At 40.7% G+C, this 16,464-nt stretch overlaps 1 protein-coding gene across 2 annotated transcripts in view; it reads left to right on the top strand.

The window, feature by feature from the left end:
- Positions 1-944: 944 nt before the first annotated feature.
- GPCPD1 (glycerophosphocholine phosphodiesterase 1) overlaps positions 945-16,464 on the top strand; it is a 55,306-nt gene continuing 39,786 nt past the window's right edge. Inside the window, exons 1-4 of one of the 2 annotated variants that reach the window (XM_041732337.1) lie at positions 945-1,129; positions 6,496-6,568; positions 9,517-9,613; positions 14,004-14,088. In XM_041732337.1, the coding sequence (XP_041588271.1) occupies positions 6,520-6,568; positions 9,517-9,613; positions 14,004-14,088 (231 nt within the window). In that variant the 5' untranslated portion in view covers positions 945-1,129; positions 6,496-6,519. The remainder of the gene's footprint in view (positions 1,130-6,495; positions 6,569-9,516; positions 9,614-14,003; positions 14,089-16,464) is intronic. The other variant, XM_041732336.1, reaches the window with a different exon arrangement.

Genomic DNA, 16,464 nt, shown 5'->3' with positions numbered 1-16,464 from the left:
CCACCTTGCAACTCGGAGCTATGCCTTACTGCAAGTGTTCTTCAATATCCACACACACACACACACACACACACACACACAAAGTGGTTCTTTAATTTTCGGTATCTCACTTGATTTAAACGAAATATTGCTAATGTAATTTTACATAAGAGATTAACTAGAGGTTAGCTTTGACGCTGGAAAGGTAACCATTTAAGTTAGGTAAGTGGCAAATGCTGATTAATGTTTCTGGGACTTTCAAAAGAGAGAAATAAAAACTTTGCCTTTTTTTTTTTTTGGTAGGGCTGATTTTTCAAAAAATGAGAAAGTACATTTGCAGAGAGGGTCTATCTTGCTTTCGGAAAAGTTCCTTTACATTTTAATATGCATACAAATAACCTGGGAATATTGTTAAACGCAGATTAGATTAGGCGGGCCTGAAAAGGCCCCGAGAGCAAGTCTGAGAGCTCCAGGTGATGCTGGCGCCCTCCAAGACGGTGTAGCTAGGGCACAAACGCTCGAACGTCTCCGGTCGCTCAGCTCTCGTTTTCAACTTTAAGATCAGATCCAAATGTGTTTGCTGTTGGGTAACGAAAGAAAGTTTCCAGAAAGCACTAGGCCTGCTCATTTCCCCGTTTTTAACGGCAAAAACTGCGATTCGAACTGCAGCTCCGGCCTCCGCGTTTGGTCGTCCTAAGGCGGCCTTGGAGGCCGATGGACGCGCCTGACAGCTCAGTCCGGCGGTGGGCGCTGCACCCACCCGCGCCTCCAGCTCCGCGGAAGAGCCGCAGCCGGGGGACCCCGGGGATGCCCCGCCGATGCCCCGCCCCCGGCCGCCGCCGCCGCGAAGCCCTTTCCAGGAACGCGCGGGCCCGCCCCCCGCGCGCGGCCGCCGATTGGCCAGGGCGGCGCCGGCGTGACGTCAGGCCCCGCCCCGCCGCCCTCCGGCCCCGCCCCGCGGGGTGGCCTGGCGGTTTGGTCTGGAGCAGCTGAAACCGGTTTGAGCGGAGCCGCTTCCTGCCGCTCGGCGCCGCCGCGGGCTGCCTGGGGGAGCGCTGGCGAGGCGCTGACGGCGGGTGCCCGCTCCTCGGCCCGCGGCCCCGGCTCTGCGGCGCGGACGCGCGGACCCGCGGCCCCGCGGCCCCGGCAGGTGAGGCGGGCCGCCAGGCCTGGCCCGGAGCTCGCTGCGGGGGCGGCTCACGTGGCGGCGGAGCTGTCAGGGCGGCCGGGCCGGGCCGGGCGGGGGACGCGGCGGGGCGCGGGGCGCGGGGCGCGGGGCGCGGGGCGGGCGGGCGTCCCGGTCCCCCACCCCCCCCCCCGCCCCGGGGCGGCCGCGGCCTGGAAGTTCGCGGTTCCACTCGTATTGTTTGCTGCCCACGGTTCCGCTGGCTGCCGGAGCTTGGTCCAGGGCAGCGTCGTGCAGGTCCCGGTGCGTGGGGCGCGCGGCCGCCTCGAGCGCGCCAGCTCGGGGGCGAGGACCCCGGCATTGCCCGGAGGCCGCGCGCGCCCCTGGCCCGCCGCCCGCGAAGAACTCGTGGCGTCTGGGCAGCGGCTTATTCTCTGAAGGCGTGTGCTTGTAGGATTCGGCTGTTGCAGAACCCCGGAGCGCCCGTAATCCGAGGAGGGGTCGGGGCAGCGGCAGCTCCCCAGCGCGGCGTGCGTGCTCGGCCTGGCGGCTGCGGGGCCACCTCGCCTGCGCTCGTCCGCCGCTGCCCCGCCGTAACGGACCGCCCCTGCCTGCGGCCGGGAATCGTAGGGACTGACCTGTCTCGAGGCGGCGGTGCGGTCCGAAGCGGTGCCAGCGTGGAAGGGAAGGGGATGGGACCAAGCAGGATGTCTAGACCCGACGCTGTTTTCTTTTTACGCTCCGCGCCCGGGAACGACCCCCCTCCGTGCCTCATTTCTGACAGTTGTGACTTACGTAGAAATACACTAGAAATACACGCTGTCAGTCCTCTCAGCTCCTGGTGGTCTGGATACGAGTGATTCAGGGTAGAGCAAGTAGGCACAGCTGCACTTGGCCTAGTCCGTCCTGGACTTGAGAACCAGGGGGAACCAATATTCTAGGCAGGATAAAACTTAGGAAAGTTCTGTCCAGAGAAATAATGACCACGAGAGAAATCTCCCCGTGGCAGAGTTAGTGAAATTTGAGAACTACAAAAAAGCAGATTAATGAATCCGAATCTTTGTATGTAATCCTAGCCAGGGAAGGCATATGAACTATGCATGAAAGACTATCAAGACAAACTGAAATGGAAAATATTTGAAAACTTCTACTGCATTGTTTAGAAAGTTGAACAAGGGATAAACCTGGCTTAGCGAAATCTCCAGAAGCGCTTTCTTTATGAAAATCCACTCATGTCTGCATACATTTGTTTAAAATGTTGGCTCAAGTATACTGAGGTTGGAATAGTGGAATCATATTCCAACAGGATGAACAGAAGTTAACTCAGGAAAACTTAGGCATTTCATATATTTTTTGTAGCCAGTTATGAGGATCAAAGCTGCTGGAATCTAGGAAAGAGTAAGACATGGAAATAGCTTTTTTTTTGGGGTGGGGGGAAATGTTTTTAAAGATTTTGTTTATTGAGTGAGAGTGCGCGCGCGCGCGCGCACACACACACACACACACACAAGCTGGAGGGAGGAGGAGAGGGAGAAGCAGACTCTTTGCTGGGCGGGGAGCCTAATGTGGGGCTCCCGTCTCAGAACCCTGGGATCATGACCTGGGCTGAAGGCAGACTCTTAACCCACTGAGTCACCCAGGCATCCCTCTTTGAAAAAATTTGAAGGACAGAGATGGTCTTTTTGTCTAGAAAAACACATTTTAGCTAAAAATATCTGTGATCTCAATTTAACTCTAAACTAAATGTTCCTGCACCTTGTTTTGCTTAAATATCCCCTTTGTTCCCCTAGCTGGTAAACCAGTAAGGTCATGTGTTGGGATAGTTTCTTTGACCAAAAAAATAGAGTAGGATTTATTTTGGCAGGTAGTGTAAACTCTGAAATACTTCTTGAATGTAAATTACAATGTCATAGCTGTACTAATTGCTTGAGTCTTCAAAAAACTGTTAGATGCTACTCAAAATCTCAGATGAGAATACTGTTTGATATTTATCTTCAAAAAGCACAAAATGGAAGTTATATGTAAAACAAATGGAGTTGGTTAAATTACATTTACAGTCAGCTCAAGTATATAAAAATGACTAGATTTTTCTTCTTACTCTTGTATATATCTGGAACACATCCCCTGTCCAAGTAGGGATGGTTTTTTTGCTTGTTTGGAAGAAGAGGAAGTATTGGTAGGTGTGTAAATCTTGCATTCCACAACAGGTCAATATTTTACTTTGTCACTACTGTTTTGGTGGTAGCTGGGTGCCAAAATTGTGCAGGCCAATCCTGTACCAGAATTTTGGCCTCTGTCCACGATCAAGTAAACTGGTGTAGGAGCAGCTTCCCCGGCTTTATTTTGGTGTGTTATTAAATTGTGGAAGGAGGGAGAGAAGAAATTAAACCAGACTATAGGACTTTTTGGCAATCCAAGTGGAAAATGAGGCTTTGTTGACATCAGGGAGGTTTTTTGGGAGGGTATTTTTGTGCTTATGTATATAGTTTTGTACAGTACACTTACTGCAGCTGTTTATAGCCAAGTTACTACAGCCACTTTTATAAGCAACCTTAAGAACGAAAGTCAATTTTAATAATTAGTTGAATTCTCTTTTATTAAGTTGATCTATGTAATTTTCCCATTTAATGCAGTAGAAATTTAAAGGTAATGTTGTGCCAGTTGATTTTGATATATAGGAATAATTATTTTTGATTTCCCTAAAATTAGCTAGAATAGATATTTAAAATTGATAAAAAAATAGTTGAGCAGCAACTGTGTAATTATGTAGATGAGATTGTGTAGTCCTTTTTTGAAAACTGACAGTAAACACTGGGTGAAAGTAGAAGTTAAAGTTTGAGATTAAGGTTGGTTATTCAGCAGTTTTGGTGGATGATGGGGCTTTTTGCTGTGTCTTAAAATTAATTCAGTTATGTAAAAGCCAAGCTCTTTTGCTTGTCTGAGGTTTCTTTATGACATAAATTAAATGTAAGAGTTTGGTGTTTCAGTGAACTATTTAATTATTAGAAAAGGAAATATTCCAAGAGTTAGTACTCAGATTCGTATCAGATGTCATGTTAAAGGAGAGCTAATAAGATACTTGGATAATGATTGCTTAATGAGGGGATTATCAATCTACAGCTATTTTTAGATTTAGAACATTCTTTAGCAGTGTTAGAACTGGATGTATATGCTTTAAATAGATCATGTTTATTCTTAGACACAGAAATCATTTTGATTAAGGTTTTTCTCCAGTGCATAACGGATTTTCTAAGTGAAATGGTGGAATTATCAAATAGAGAATTCTGTATTCAGGTGATATGAAACCACATTGACTGGTGGTTTTTCTCAATATGAATATTCAACATTTACGTTTTATCACTGATGTGAGTGGGATGGTAGTTTGTAGCTAACTTTGAGTCTGGATTCTTGACCTTCAGAGCAGCCCCCTGTGGGTCAGGTTTCTCAGCCTTAGCCCTATTGATATTTGGAGCTGGACAATTACTTATGGAGAGCTGTTCTGTGCATTACATGGTGTTTAGCAGCATTATTGGCCTCTACCCACTAGATGCCAGCAGTATCACTCCCAGTTGCGACAACCAAAAATATGTCCTGACATTGCCAAACATCCCTTGGAGGGCAGAATTGTCCCCCGTGAGAACTGCTGCTTTATATCTACCTTGACTTGGAAGTGTAGTTACCTGAGCAGCAGTGTCCACTGAATGGGCATTACAGAGTTGGGCATGTGTTCATGGGAAGGGAAAGGGAGCAAAGGGGAAATAGAAGAATGAATAGCTATGAAACTTACTTTATGATTTTTAAAATAATGTATAAGTACAAATAACATTTAAGCTGATAAATTAATGAAATGACGCACAGTAAAGAAATTGGAATTCTTTTAGGAACATTGGTGAATTGGGGTTCAAAATTTAGGGGAGTATTGGAGAAGTTATGTAGACTATGATATGCCCTTTTGTAGAGTGTGTTCTTTCTATATATGAATTAAATAGCCTTCTTTAGAATTGATACTGTATATGTTTTTAAAAAATCTATTTGTTATCTTCCTTTAGTACTTGATTTTTTTTTAAAGATTTTTTAAAAAAATTTATTCATGAGAGTCATAGATAGAGAGGTAGAGACAGGGAGAGAGGGAGAAACAGGTTCGCTGCAGGGAGCTCCATGTGGGACTTGATCCCAAAACTCTGGGATCATGCCCTGAGCTAGAGTCAAGACACTCAACTGTTGAGCCACCCAGGCATTCCCCACCCTTAGGTACTTAAATTAGGGGGTTATAAACAGATTGGTTTGGCTGGGAAAAAACAACCAAGAAATGAAAAATCAGAAAATGTGAATAGGACGTTGAAGGATTAGGGGTTTAGATTTCTGTAAGTAATCGAAGTAATTCTAAGTCAAGGTCATGAGGAAGAATATTCTAACTGACGTAAAATGTATTATTTTATGGAAGACATTTAGAAGCCAAAACACGGGTTAGTATACTTAGGATTTTGATTGAAGTTCAGACAGTAGAAAGAATGGCATGTATGTAAGATCAGTTAGAATCAGCAGGGTTGGGCCGCCCGGATGGCTCAGCGGTTTAGCGCCGCCTTCAGCCCAGAGCGTGATCCTGGACACCGGGGATCGAGTCCCGCGTTGGGCTCCCTGCATGGAGCCTGCTTCTTCCTCTGCCGGTGTCTCTGCCTCTCTCTCTCTCTCTCTGTGACTATCATAAATAAATAAAAATTAAAAAAAATTAAAAAATAAATAAATAAATAAATAAATAAATAAATTTGAATCTACAGAATAAGAGTAATGACAGTCCAGTGGTTAATACAGAGAAAATCTGGAAAGAATGGTTTATAGGGGAGGTTTTTTTAAAGATATTGGTTACATTACTTAGAAGCAGAATCTGCATCTTGTTGCAGAACATAGTTTTGTTTCAGTGAATGGTACTTCAGTTTCCTTGTTAGTAAAGTTGAAACCTTATTGAAGTAGAAATCCTCTCGTGAGCCAACTTTTTTTCTATATGTGGTTGTTTTTTGTTTTTGTTTTGCTTTTTATTCTCCATCATAGCATGAGCCTGGTCAGGAAAGATAGGTTGAGTTCAGAGCAGCTGCTTATCAGAAGAGAAAGTTTGTAACATAACAACCTTGAATCCTTAAAAAAAAAAAAAAAATGTTTGGACATACTTGTTTCGTAGTTTTCTGGTCCATACACACAGAATAGGTTTCAACATTAGACACTAAAAATTACTAGGTACTTACTAAAGAATTCAGTCTTTATATATAAGTTTTCTGAAATCTTTTGCTCACAGTTTTGATCTATTTTTGTTTTTTAATTTGTTTCTTGGTGGTGGCTATCTACAGCTAAGCTTTTTGTATATTTCACATGACATCTTCTCTTTTTCTTCCTAGCTCAACATTCTAAAATCCATCAGAATGACACCTTCTCAGGTTACCTTTGAAATAAGAGGAACTCTTTTACCAGGTATTGTAAAGTTTCACTCTAAAACAAAATTTTAAATTAAATGAGTATTTTTCTTGATTATCTAAATATGGAGTTTGTTGTTATAATGGGCTTAATTTTTAGATGAAACTATCTTAGGGCCCGCCTGATTTCAGAAATGTGCTTGTAGTAAACTTAAGGAAAAAAAAATACTTCCCCAAATAGTAAATGTCTTAATCTCATATTTTCCAAGAAAGCTGTGAATTTATTTTATTTTGCCCAGAACAAGGATAGTTGGACTATGATTTTTAATTACCACGGAAATGAGGGAAATTTTGCTAGTGTAAGAAGTTAGTGAAGTGTTTGGTTAAGGTAACTGTGTTCTGTATTTATAAATGTTTTTTTTGGCTTACTGTATTTTTTGCTCTCTACTAAAGCAGTGTGAAGTAATTTTAGGGTAAATAGCTTATCAAAATAGTATCATACCCGGGGTTGTATCTCTTTATTTAATATACTCTCACTAAATTGGCAAGTTCCTCAAAGCTGTTACAGTCTTTCCCCCTTTTGGGCCTTTCTCAAATTGTTTCCTCTGTCTTGATCTGTGGCCTCCCTTCTTCTTTAACTCTCCTTATTCTAACCCCACATTTAGCTACCCCTATTAAATTCAAAGTTCTAGGACTTTTTTGTAGTACTTACAGATTTTATGGAATTATTTGAGTAATTTTATGAATAGATTGTAAGCTCTGAAAATGTGACTTTGTCTTGTCATATTAATGCATGTACCTAACAGTGCTGGCTCAGAGCAGGGGTAAATATGCATTCAAAGAATAAGTAAATAATTCACTCTGTATATCCATCATCTTTGGTCTAGCAGCCATCAGAGCAGTTGACAGAGTATATGATTGTCCAAGTTCAGATTCTTAGCCAAGATGATCTGGTAGAGGGACGCCCGGTGGCTCAGTGGTTGAGTGTCTGTCTTCAGCTCAGGTCGTGATCCTGGGGTCCTGGAATCCAGTCCCACATCAGGCTCCTCACAGGAAGCCTGCTTCTCCCTCTGCCTGTGTCTCTGCCTCTCTGTGTGTCTCTCATGAATAAATAAATGAAGCCTTAAAAAAAAAAAAAGAAAAAGATCTGGTACAGCTCCCATCTCTGGGCAGAACTCTGCAGGTTGAAGATTGCTTGTCAGCTGATAGGGTGGTTTGCTTGGGTCAAGAGCTTGCCTCTAGTCCAGCGTGAGCCTTCTTTGCAGAGGGAAGACAAAACTATATTGTACCCTTTCAGGGAATTGTATGAAGCCAGTTTAAGCTAGAAGGAGCTGGCCATGTCAGGCAAATGGACTGGGCACAGAATTAGCCATAGAAGGGTGAGCTTGATAAGGATCTTATTCTCGAGGACCAGAGGGAAGATGATGATGCATATGAATGTAGATGAATCTGTGGGTGCAAAGGAGAAGACTGTGTGCACAGCAACGTGTATGACTTTGGGAATGAATATTTATATTTAGCAACAGTGTTTTTCTTTATAATCAGTGAAGACAGTGATAACCTAAGTTTATTACAAAACAAAATCTGGTTACTCTAAAGGATTGGTGAATGTTTTGACAAATCTCTGTATGTAACCAGTCTGTTTGATAAACCCCCAAAACTCCTGAATGACTGTCACACTTGAAATATTAGTTAAGTTTTAGATAGTCCAAGCTTACAGAATGCTCATGTAGGTGGCTAAAGCCAACTACAGTCTGGCTCTACTAAAATAGTGTCTAAAAGCTACTCAGAATGTAGAGGAGTTTGTACTGAACTTTGTTCACTTGGCTCAGTTCATTATCTTTTTCTTTAGGAATTTTAGTTAGAGTAACTCAGAATGTATTGATATATAAGTCAAAGATTTCACCATGCTTATATTCAAGAAATTGTTTTGTTTGTTTTAAGGATTTATTCATTTTATTTTATTATTATTAATTTTTTAAGATTTTATTTATTTATTCATGAGAGACAGAGAGAGAGAGGCTGACATAGGCAGAGGGAGAAGTAGGCTCCACACAGGGAGCCCGATGCTCTGTCAAACAGAGCAGGACTCAATCCTAGGACCCCAGGACCATGCTCTGAGCTGTAGGCAGACACTTAACTGCTGAGCCACCCAGGCATTCCAGATTTATTCATTTTAGAGAGCGCACATGCAAGCCGGGGGTTGAGGGGGTGGTGCACCGAGGGAGAGGGCACAAGAGAATCTCAAGCAGACTCCCTGCTCAGCATGGAGTCCAAGGCAGGGCTTGATCCCACAGTCTAAGTTCATGACCCAGGCTGAAACCAAGAGTCAGATGCTCAACTGACTAAGCCACATGGGCACCCTGAAATTGTAGACTTTTGCTGAATATACATAATTTAGTATATATAGGTGACAGCTATATTGTTTGTTGATGAGGAATGTTCAGGTAAAAAACAATAGTCCTTGTTTTAGTAAGGGAAACTAGATTTTTCACTATGTAAGTCTTTGTTTTGAGGATTTTTTTTTTTTGTTAAATTGCTCCTGTCCCATTGATAATTTTCCTAGTCTTTAGCCTATTAATGCCACTGTTTGAGTTCCTAGAAAATATTGGTTATTATTTCTCTAGAATACTTACATGCATTTAGTGTGTGCCTTTTTAAATTGGAAGCTGCCTTGCAGGCAGGAACTGTGCTATGATCACTTTGTTTTCTTGATGCTTGTTATTGGCTTAATTAAGTGGTTGAACAAATGAAGAATAGTTCATTCCTACACATCTCTCCTTTTCTTTCGTTTTAATTCTGTAGAGGTAGGTCAAGTTAATGCAGGTATTAGTATGGTGCCTGAGTCCAATACATGTTTCCAGTGAGGCTTCTTCTCCATCTAATCTAAAGGTGGCTGTGCATCCAGGTGAACTGTTGCAACTGACTGCCCTTTCTTGCTTCCTAAAACTAAAATTTGATACTTTCTTACTTAGCCTACTATAACTGGTTGTCCTGTTTCTTTAGGAGAAGTTTTTGCCATATGTGGAAGCTGTGATGCTTTGGGAAACTGGAGTCCTCAGAATGCTGTGGCTCTTCTTCCAGAAAATGAGACAGGTGAAAGGTAAGAAGGGCAATAACAGGATACAGAATAATTGTGACATTCAAATTAGAAACTTGGGTGGTTTCTAAGATAACTTTGTATAGTTTTTGTCTTTTTTTTTTTTTTTGTAAGATTTTTTGTTTATTCATGAGAGATATGGGGGGTGGGTGGGGTAGGCAGAGAGGAAGAGACACAGGCAGAGGGAAAAGCAGGCTCCATCTATGCAGGGAGCCTGATGTGTGGGACTTGATCCCAGGTCTCCAGGATCAGGCCCTGGGGTGAAGGTGGAGCTAAACTGCTGAGCCACCCGGGCTGCCCTGTTTTTTCTTTTGTTTGTTTGTTTTTTTAATGAGAGTTATTGCATGTACATAAAGAATGAAGTGATTGTACCAGGTTAGTTGTGTGTTAAAAAAAAGTTTCTCTGTTTCTAAATTTCCCACCTCAGCCATTTTCAACTTTTGGCTGTTTTTTTTGTTTGTTTGTTTGTTTGTTTTTAAGATTTTATTTATTTATTCATGAGAGACACAGAGAGAGAGAGAGAGAGAGAGAGAGAGAGAGACAGGCAGAGACATGGGCAGAGGGAGAAGCAGGCTCCATGCAGGAAGCCAGATGTGGGACTCCATCCTGGAACCTCGTGATCACGCCCTGAGCCAAAGGCAGATGCTCAACCGCTGAGCTACCCAGGTGTCCCTTTTGGCTCGTTCTTTTGGTAGTTAACCACCATATTTCTAAATAATAGGCTCATATTGCCTTTTTTTAAAACTTATTTTTAGGTATTGTCTTTTGGCTCCCAATATGTATTCTTGATAAAAGATTTGGTTTTTGCTTTAGCCTATAAAATAATTTTCTGTAGCAGAGAGTGGAACAAATATTTTAGCTAGTGTACTGGAATGAGTTCGCAAACAACATTATGCAGATCTAATTTCTCTAGGACTAGATTTTTTCATCTGCATGGTAAAGGGATTAGGATAGAATCAGTAAATGTTGACAAAGATGGTACTTCTTCACTTAGGGATATTTGGAAGTGTTCTAGGTTATCAAGGTGTATGTGTGGGAGGTAAGGTAAGAGGAGATCTTAAATAGTATTATAAACACATGCAGTGGCCCTAGGGAGAAACACCAGATTACGTGATTTTTAAGCTCACATTGTTTTCCTGTAGAGCAGTGTTATTGAAAATGTAATTTGTGGGCCAGTGCTAGAGGAAAAAAACTTTTGAAAAAAAAAAACTTATCTAATAATCAGTGCATTATGTGAGAAATACAATATTAAGAGCAAGCATTTAGAAATGTTTATAACAATTTGACATTGCTGGGACATTCAAGCATGAGTGCATGTGGACTCATCTCTGTTGTACTGGATACATAGACCAGGAGTTTTAGTTACAGGACAGACAAGCAAACAGAAACTGGTCCTTCATAGCAGATAGTTCGAGGAGCATGGATGGCAAAGCAAAAGAAGATAACAATACAGTACCATGGTGCAAGTTAATGAAAAGAAAAACAAATTGTATATAAAACAGCCTTTTCTACTTGTCATTAGTGTGACATATTTTCTCAGCCAGTTCTCAACTGTTTTCATAAATAACATTTTATTGGCAAATAATATTGGGACCACAGAGGAACAAAATGTTTATTCTCATCAAGTGGTCATGTTTTCCCTCCATTTTCAGATCAGCCACTCCTGTCTGAAGTAAAACCTTATGTCTTTCTGAACTTGTTCTTAAAACACACCTTGCTCTGAATACTTGAGCTGCCCTGTCACCTGTCTTAAGTCCATTTCAGCCAACCTGGGCAAAGTTAGATGAACAGATGAGATAACACTTAACCACGTAATTTTAAGGGACCAGCCACTTTTACCTTGCTGATGCACACTGAAATATAATTGATTCACATATGGCAGATAAAGTGTTTCACATGGAGAGAGGAAGTAGATGATACAAGAGGATACAAAAAGCATTTGCCTTGGACACCATTCTTGTGTTTTAGAATTGTATTTATTTGGATTTCAGTGTGCTTTGCATCTAAGTCCTTTGTACCTCCTTTTCAGAGTCTCAAGCCTCTCCATACCTACAGGCTTATAATGACAAGACCCCTTTAGGATACTATCAAAATAGTATCATACCCATATGATATGAAAGTTGTGTTGTATTTGAAAGTTGTATTGTTCCTAATAATGCGGAAAATGTGGGTCACTTGTGGTTATATTTGCTTTTCTTGTAGATTTTATGGTATTTTGGGGGAGGATATGCAGGCAATTCAAAATCGAGCCTCATTGCCCATCTGGCTGATATTTCTTGAATTTCATCAGATTATGTTCATTTTTGATGTCACTGAACAGTTCTGGTTCATTTTTAACTTTGCAATATTTACTTAGGGAAGTGGAATAAAAAACCCATTGCTTTGCTGTATCTCTTTTTTCTGTTTTTTTTTTTTTTCTTTTTTTATTTATTTATTCATGAGAGACACAGAGAGAGACACAGAGAGGCAGAGACACAGGCAGAAGGAGAAGCAGGCTCCATGCAGGGAGCCTGATGTGGGACTCGATCCCAGGTTTCCAGGATCACATCCTGGGCTGAAGGCGGCGCTGAGCCACCCAGGCTACCCTATCTCTTTTTTCATTTAGTGGTTCTTAACCAGGGGTGCATGTTAGACTTACTTGTGAGGGCTTTAAAAAATACGCATGTTTAGATTCTACCCCTGGAGAATGAGGAATAGTGCATGGGAGAGGGGCCCCAGCACATTTTTCAGAGTTCTCTGCTAATTCTATTGTACACCACATCTGGGGCTGGTTTCATATACTCTGTTTTATAAATGAAATAGTACTAGAACATTGCCACTTTTGTAACAGAGATGGAAAATAATTTCACCTCAGAGTTGGTAGAGTGTGTTGAAAAGGATTCTGAGGCTTATTAGGGAAAAGTAGTACGGATACATGTGCCAAGCATTTGCTGTTATTGCTGTACAGCAGTAGTTCTCAACCAACCTTATATATTCAGATATCCTGTGAAGTTTTATCAAATTCCACATGAACAGGCTCCACCCAGACCTATGAAATCAGTCTCCCAGAGTGGAGCCAGGGCATATGTATTTTATTACTACCAGATTAATCTAATTGTTGACCATGGGTGACAGGTGGTTGTGGATATTTTGTTAGGAACCCAGGATTGAGTCAGAGTAAGGATAATGCCCTCAAGACTGCCTTGGCAGAGCCAGGTGGGGAGCAGTGCTAGCCATCTGGTATCATGGAAGAACATTTGGAGCTGCTGTTTATTTTCTAAACTATTCATGCTGAATTAATGCTTAGGTAATGGTCTATGATAGTGGCTCTCAAACTTAAGTGTTCATCATCAGAGTCACCTGGAGACTTGTTAAATTACAGATTGCTGGACTCCTCCCCTTTCCAGAGTTTCTAATTCAGTAGGTCTCGGTGTGGCCTGAAAATTTGCATTTCTAACAAGCTCCAAGGTGATTGTGGATCACACTTTGGATACCACTGGTCTGTGATTGGAAGGTAAAAAAAATCAGTTATAATCATAAATTGTAGTGACTGCTCTTACTGTTGAGTCAAAGCTTTAGAATAGCAGTAGACTGTTAGCATAGTATAGTTCAGAGGAAGACAGTGAGTTGCAACATGTAAGATACAAATCCCAGTTGCTTGGCTAGGGGAATAACCAGAGGCTGGACAGGACGGTCAGGACCAGGGACATTTGGGAACAGGAGTATAGCTTACCTGCCTCAGCCCCAAAGCCTCTTAGCAGCCCTGTCATATCTCTTTTTTTTTTTTTTAATTTTTTAAAAAAATTTATTTATGATAGTCACAGAGAGAGAGAGAGAGAGAGAGAGAGAGGCAGAGACACAGCAGAGGGAGAAGCAGGCTCCATGCACCGGGAGCCCGATGTGGGATTCGATCCCGGGTCTCCAGGATCGCGCCCTGGGCCAAAGGCAGGCGCCAAACCACTGCGCCACCCAGGGATCCCTATATCTTGAACTAAATGGGAAGTCAGAGAAGACTCGGACTCTCACTTTAACCTTTGTGCTACTTTTTCTGTTTGGAATACTTCTCGACTTTGTATGGCTGGTTCCTTCTCATTATGTAGGACTTCTCTCAGACAGTTCTTCCTCCTTGAGGGCTCTCCTCCAAAGCTTCCTGTCATGTCAGCAAGGTTAAGTAGCCTTTACACTGTATGTTTGGTTATTTGTCCTCACCAGAAAGCAATCTGCTTGAAGATAGGGCACACTTACTCATCACAGTGTTCCCAGCACCTGATGTAGTAGGCCTGGAGTATAATTTTGTGTAGGAATAAAGAAATAGTATTGATCACAGACCTTGCTTGAGGGGTTTTATGAATTTTGAAGTCTTTATGCATTTTAGTTTGATATTAATAGTTGCTCTAATTCTTTTTCTTCACAGCATGTTATGGAAAGCAACCATTGTACTCACTAGAGGAGTATCAGTTCAGTATCGCTACTTCAAAGGGTGCTTTTTAGAACCAAAGGTATGTTTTCTTTATCTAGTTTCCAGTGTCTTTAACAGACTTAATCCTTTCAAAAGCAACAAATTTTAAGTTTGGAAACATTTAAAATAATACAAGTTTGTTTTGATCAAATAAGGACAACAGAACTCTAGAGTAATAATATTTTAGTGCTAAAAAGCAAGGATGTAGCCCTTCAGATGCAGACAGTGTCTGCAGTGGAATGTTTAAAAGACTACTAGTAAGTATACTCTGCAGTATTCTTGTTAAGAAATTGGTTTTAAGGATAAACGAGTGTTCGCAGTAGCTGTGCTTTTTCTGCAACTTTTGTAATCCTGCTAGTAACCAGTTAAAAGGGTTTTCTTTTTGTTTCATTTTTTAATCCTTATGTGGTATCAATACATTTGAAGGAGTGTATAGCCAGCTTTAAGTGAGTAATTATTTTTAAAAATTATTTCACGACAGCCATCTCTTAGTGGCTGCATTGTTTTAACTCCTTTCAAAACTGAAGTCATTCCTCTTAGATTTTTTTCAACAATGATGTTGATAGATAGGATCTTTGCTGAAGGCCTTTGGAGTATCTGTTTAATCTGCTTGCTCACAATGATTTATTATTTTGGGATTGTTTTCATATTTAGAAAAGGAAAAAAGTTGATTCTTTCCCTCTTATTTTAAAGATGCTTATTTCCTGAAAGGATTCTTTTCCTTCAGATTTTTATCTTTGAGCACACTTGGGCTGCATATGAGCAGGGGTTTAGGCAGGAGTCTAGGAAGCAAAACATGGATTAAACCGGTTTAAAAATTTTATTTCCCTTTGGGATCACTGAATACTTGTTACTTGTGAAAAATGCAAGCAGCCACTGTTCATTCTCTTAGCCACCATTGTAGAAAAGAAAAAAACTGACAAAGCCACTTCAGCTGTCTTTTGCACCTATTACGTTTCTTATTCCAAGAATATATTGTAAATACTCAGTAATTAAATTTCATTATGGTTGATCGTTGTGTTGGCTTATCTTGACAATAGTCTCATTTTAATGATTTAAGGAAAGATCATTTGTTTGGCATAAGGGTTAATGCATTGTGGCAGGTTTTCAGTATAAATTGAACAGTTGTGAAGCAATAAGTAGGTCCTAGCACTCATGACATTGAAAAATTTTTTGAGGATCCTGGTATATGAAATTTGTAATTTGTGAAGTCAACCTAATTTGGGCATTTGGATAAGAAAAATCATAATGAGTCCTTTGGGCATAATTTTCTAAAGTAAGACTATTGTCAACATAGATCAAATTAAGCCAACCTACAGTATTTTCCCTCCTCATTGAAAATGTAACCAAAAGCAGCAAATCAGTCCAAACTGCCTTTCTGAAAAAATTGGCGAGAAGTCTGCTTACAGTAAAAAACAAGTTTTTCCCCTTGTAATACTTGCAAAAGTTTACAGTATATGTTGGTGAGTGTGTTTCTTTAAGTAGGTGCTCTGTATCGTGTACACATGTACCGTGTGATGCAGGGGCTGCCATGGTAAGTATGTTTTTCATGGACTAGAGTAAATAGCTACATAAAATCCCATGCATATAGCTAGAGGGTTTTTTTTTCCACGTGCCAGCTTAAAGTGACACTTCTTTTAAAAGTAGGTGGCGCTTTTTAAATGAAACATAATTTTAAATAGAAATAATTATGAAACTTTGTCTCAAATGTGCATTGTCAAATGATAAAACTAATGTACAAAGAATCTGAAGTTGTAAAGTGTAAAATATTGAAATATATATTTTATGAAAAGAATGCTAGGAAAGCAAAGTAATTTTGAAACATTGAAAAGCTGAAATGAGTAGTAGTTAAGATTAATTTTGCTGGGTCAAAAGTTTTAGAGGAGGTAGTCTACCCAAGCATTTCTAGAGCCTAAGCTAAAAATCTGTGGTCTTGTCACTTGGCCTTCATATTTCAGTTTTCTTATCTATAAAATGAAGGGCTTGGACTATAGATTTCTTAGGTCCCTTTCATTGCTAAAATTTTATTGCAAATAAAATTTTACCATTCATATTTTCTCTTCCATTTTTGCTCTTCCTGGCATATTCTTTGTAGTTTAGAAAAGTCTTGAAGTCCTTTTTCTCTCAACTCTCCATAGCTGCCTATTGTCTTTGTAGAATTAGAATGAGGTGTTGAATGTTGAATTTTAAAATAATTTTATAGGTGACAAATCAAAATACTGTCTTGAACATAGCAAACAAAGGTTGTAGATATTCTTGGAATGAAGACACAGGTGTGAGTCTGCAGATGGTCCATTAATTTCACATCTTCCCCGGAGTTAATTTTTCAATGAACATTTATGTAAACATTTTTTTAATCTATGCTTGTCCTGCCAGAATTAGTGATATAACCTGATACTGAAACGTTAGCCAATTT

Source organism: Vulpes lagopus, chromosome 18 (assembly GCF_018345385.1).
Source record: "Vulpes lagopus strain Blue_001 chromosome 18, ASM1834538v1, whole genome shotgun sequence".
In the NCBI taxonomy this organism is placed as follows: domain Eukaryota; kingdom Metazoa; phylum Chordata; class Mammalia; order Carnivora; family Canidae; genus Vulpes; species Vulpes lagopus.
The sequence above is the reverse complement of the archived record's forward strand: the minus strand, read 5'-3'. Positions and strand labels throughout refer to the sequence as shown.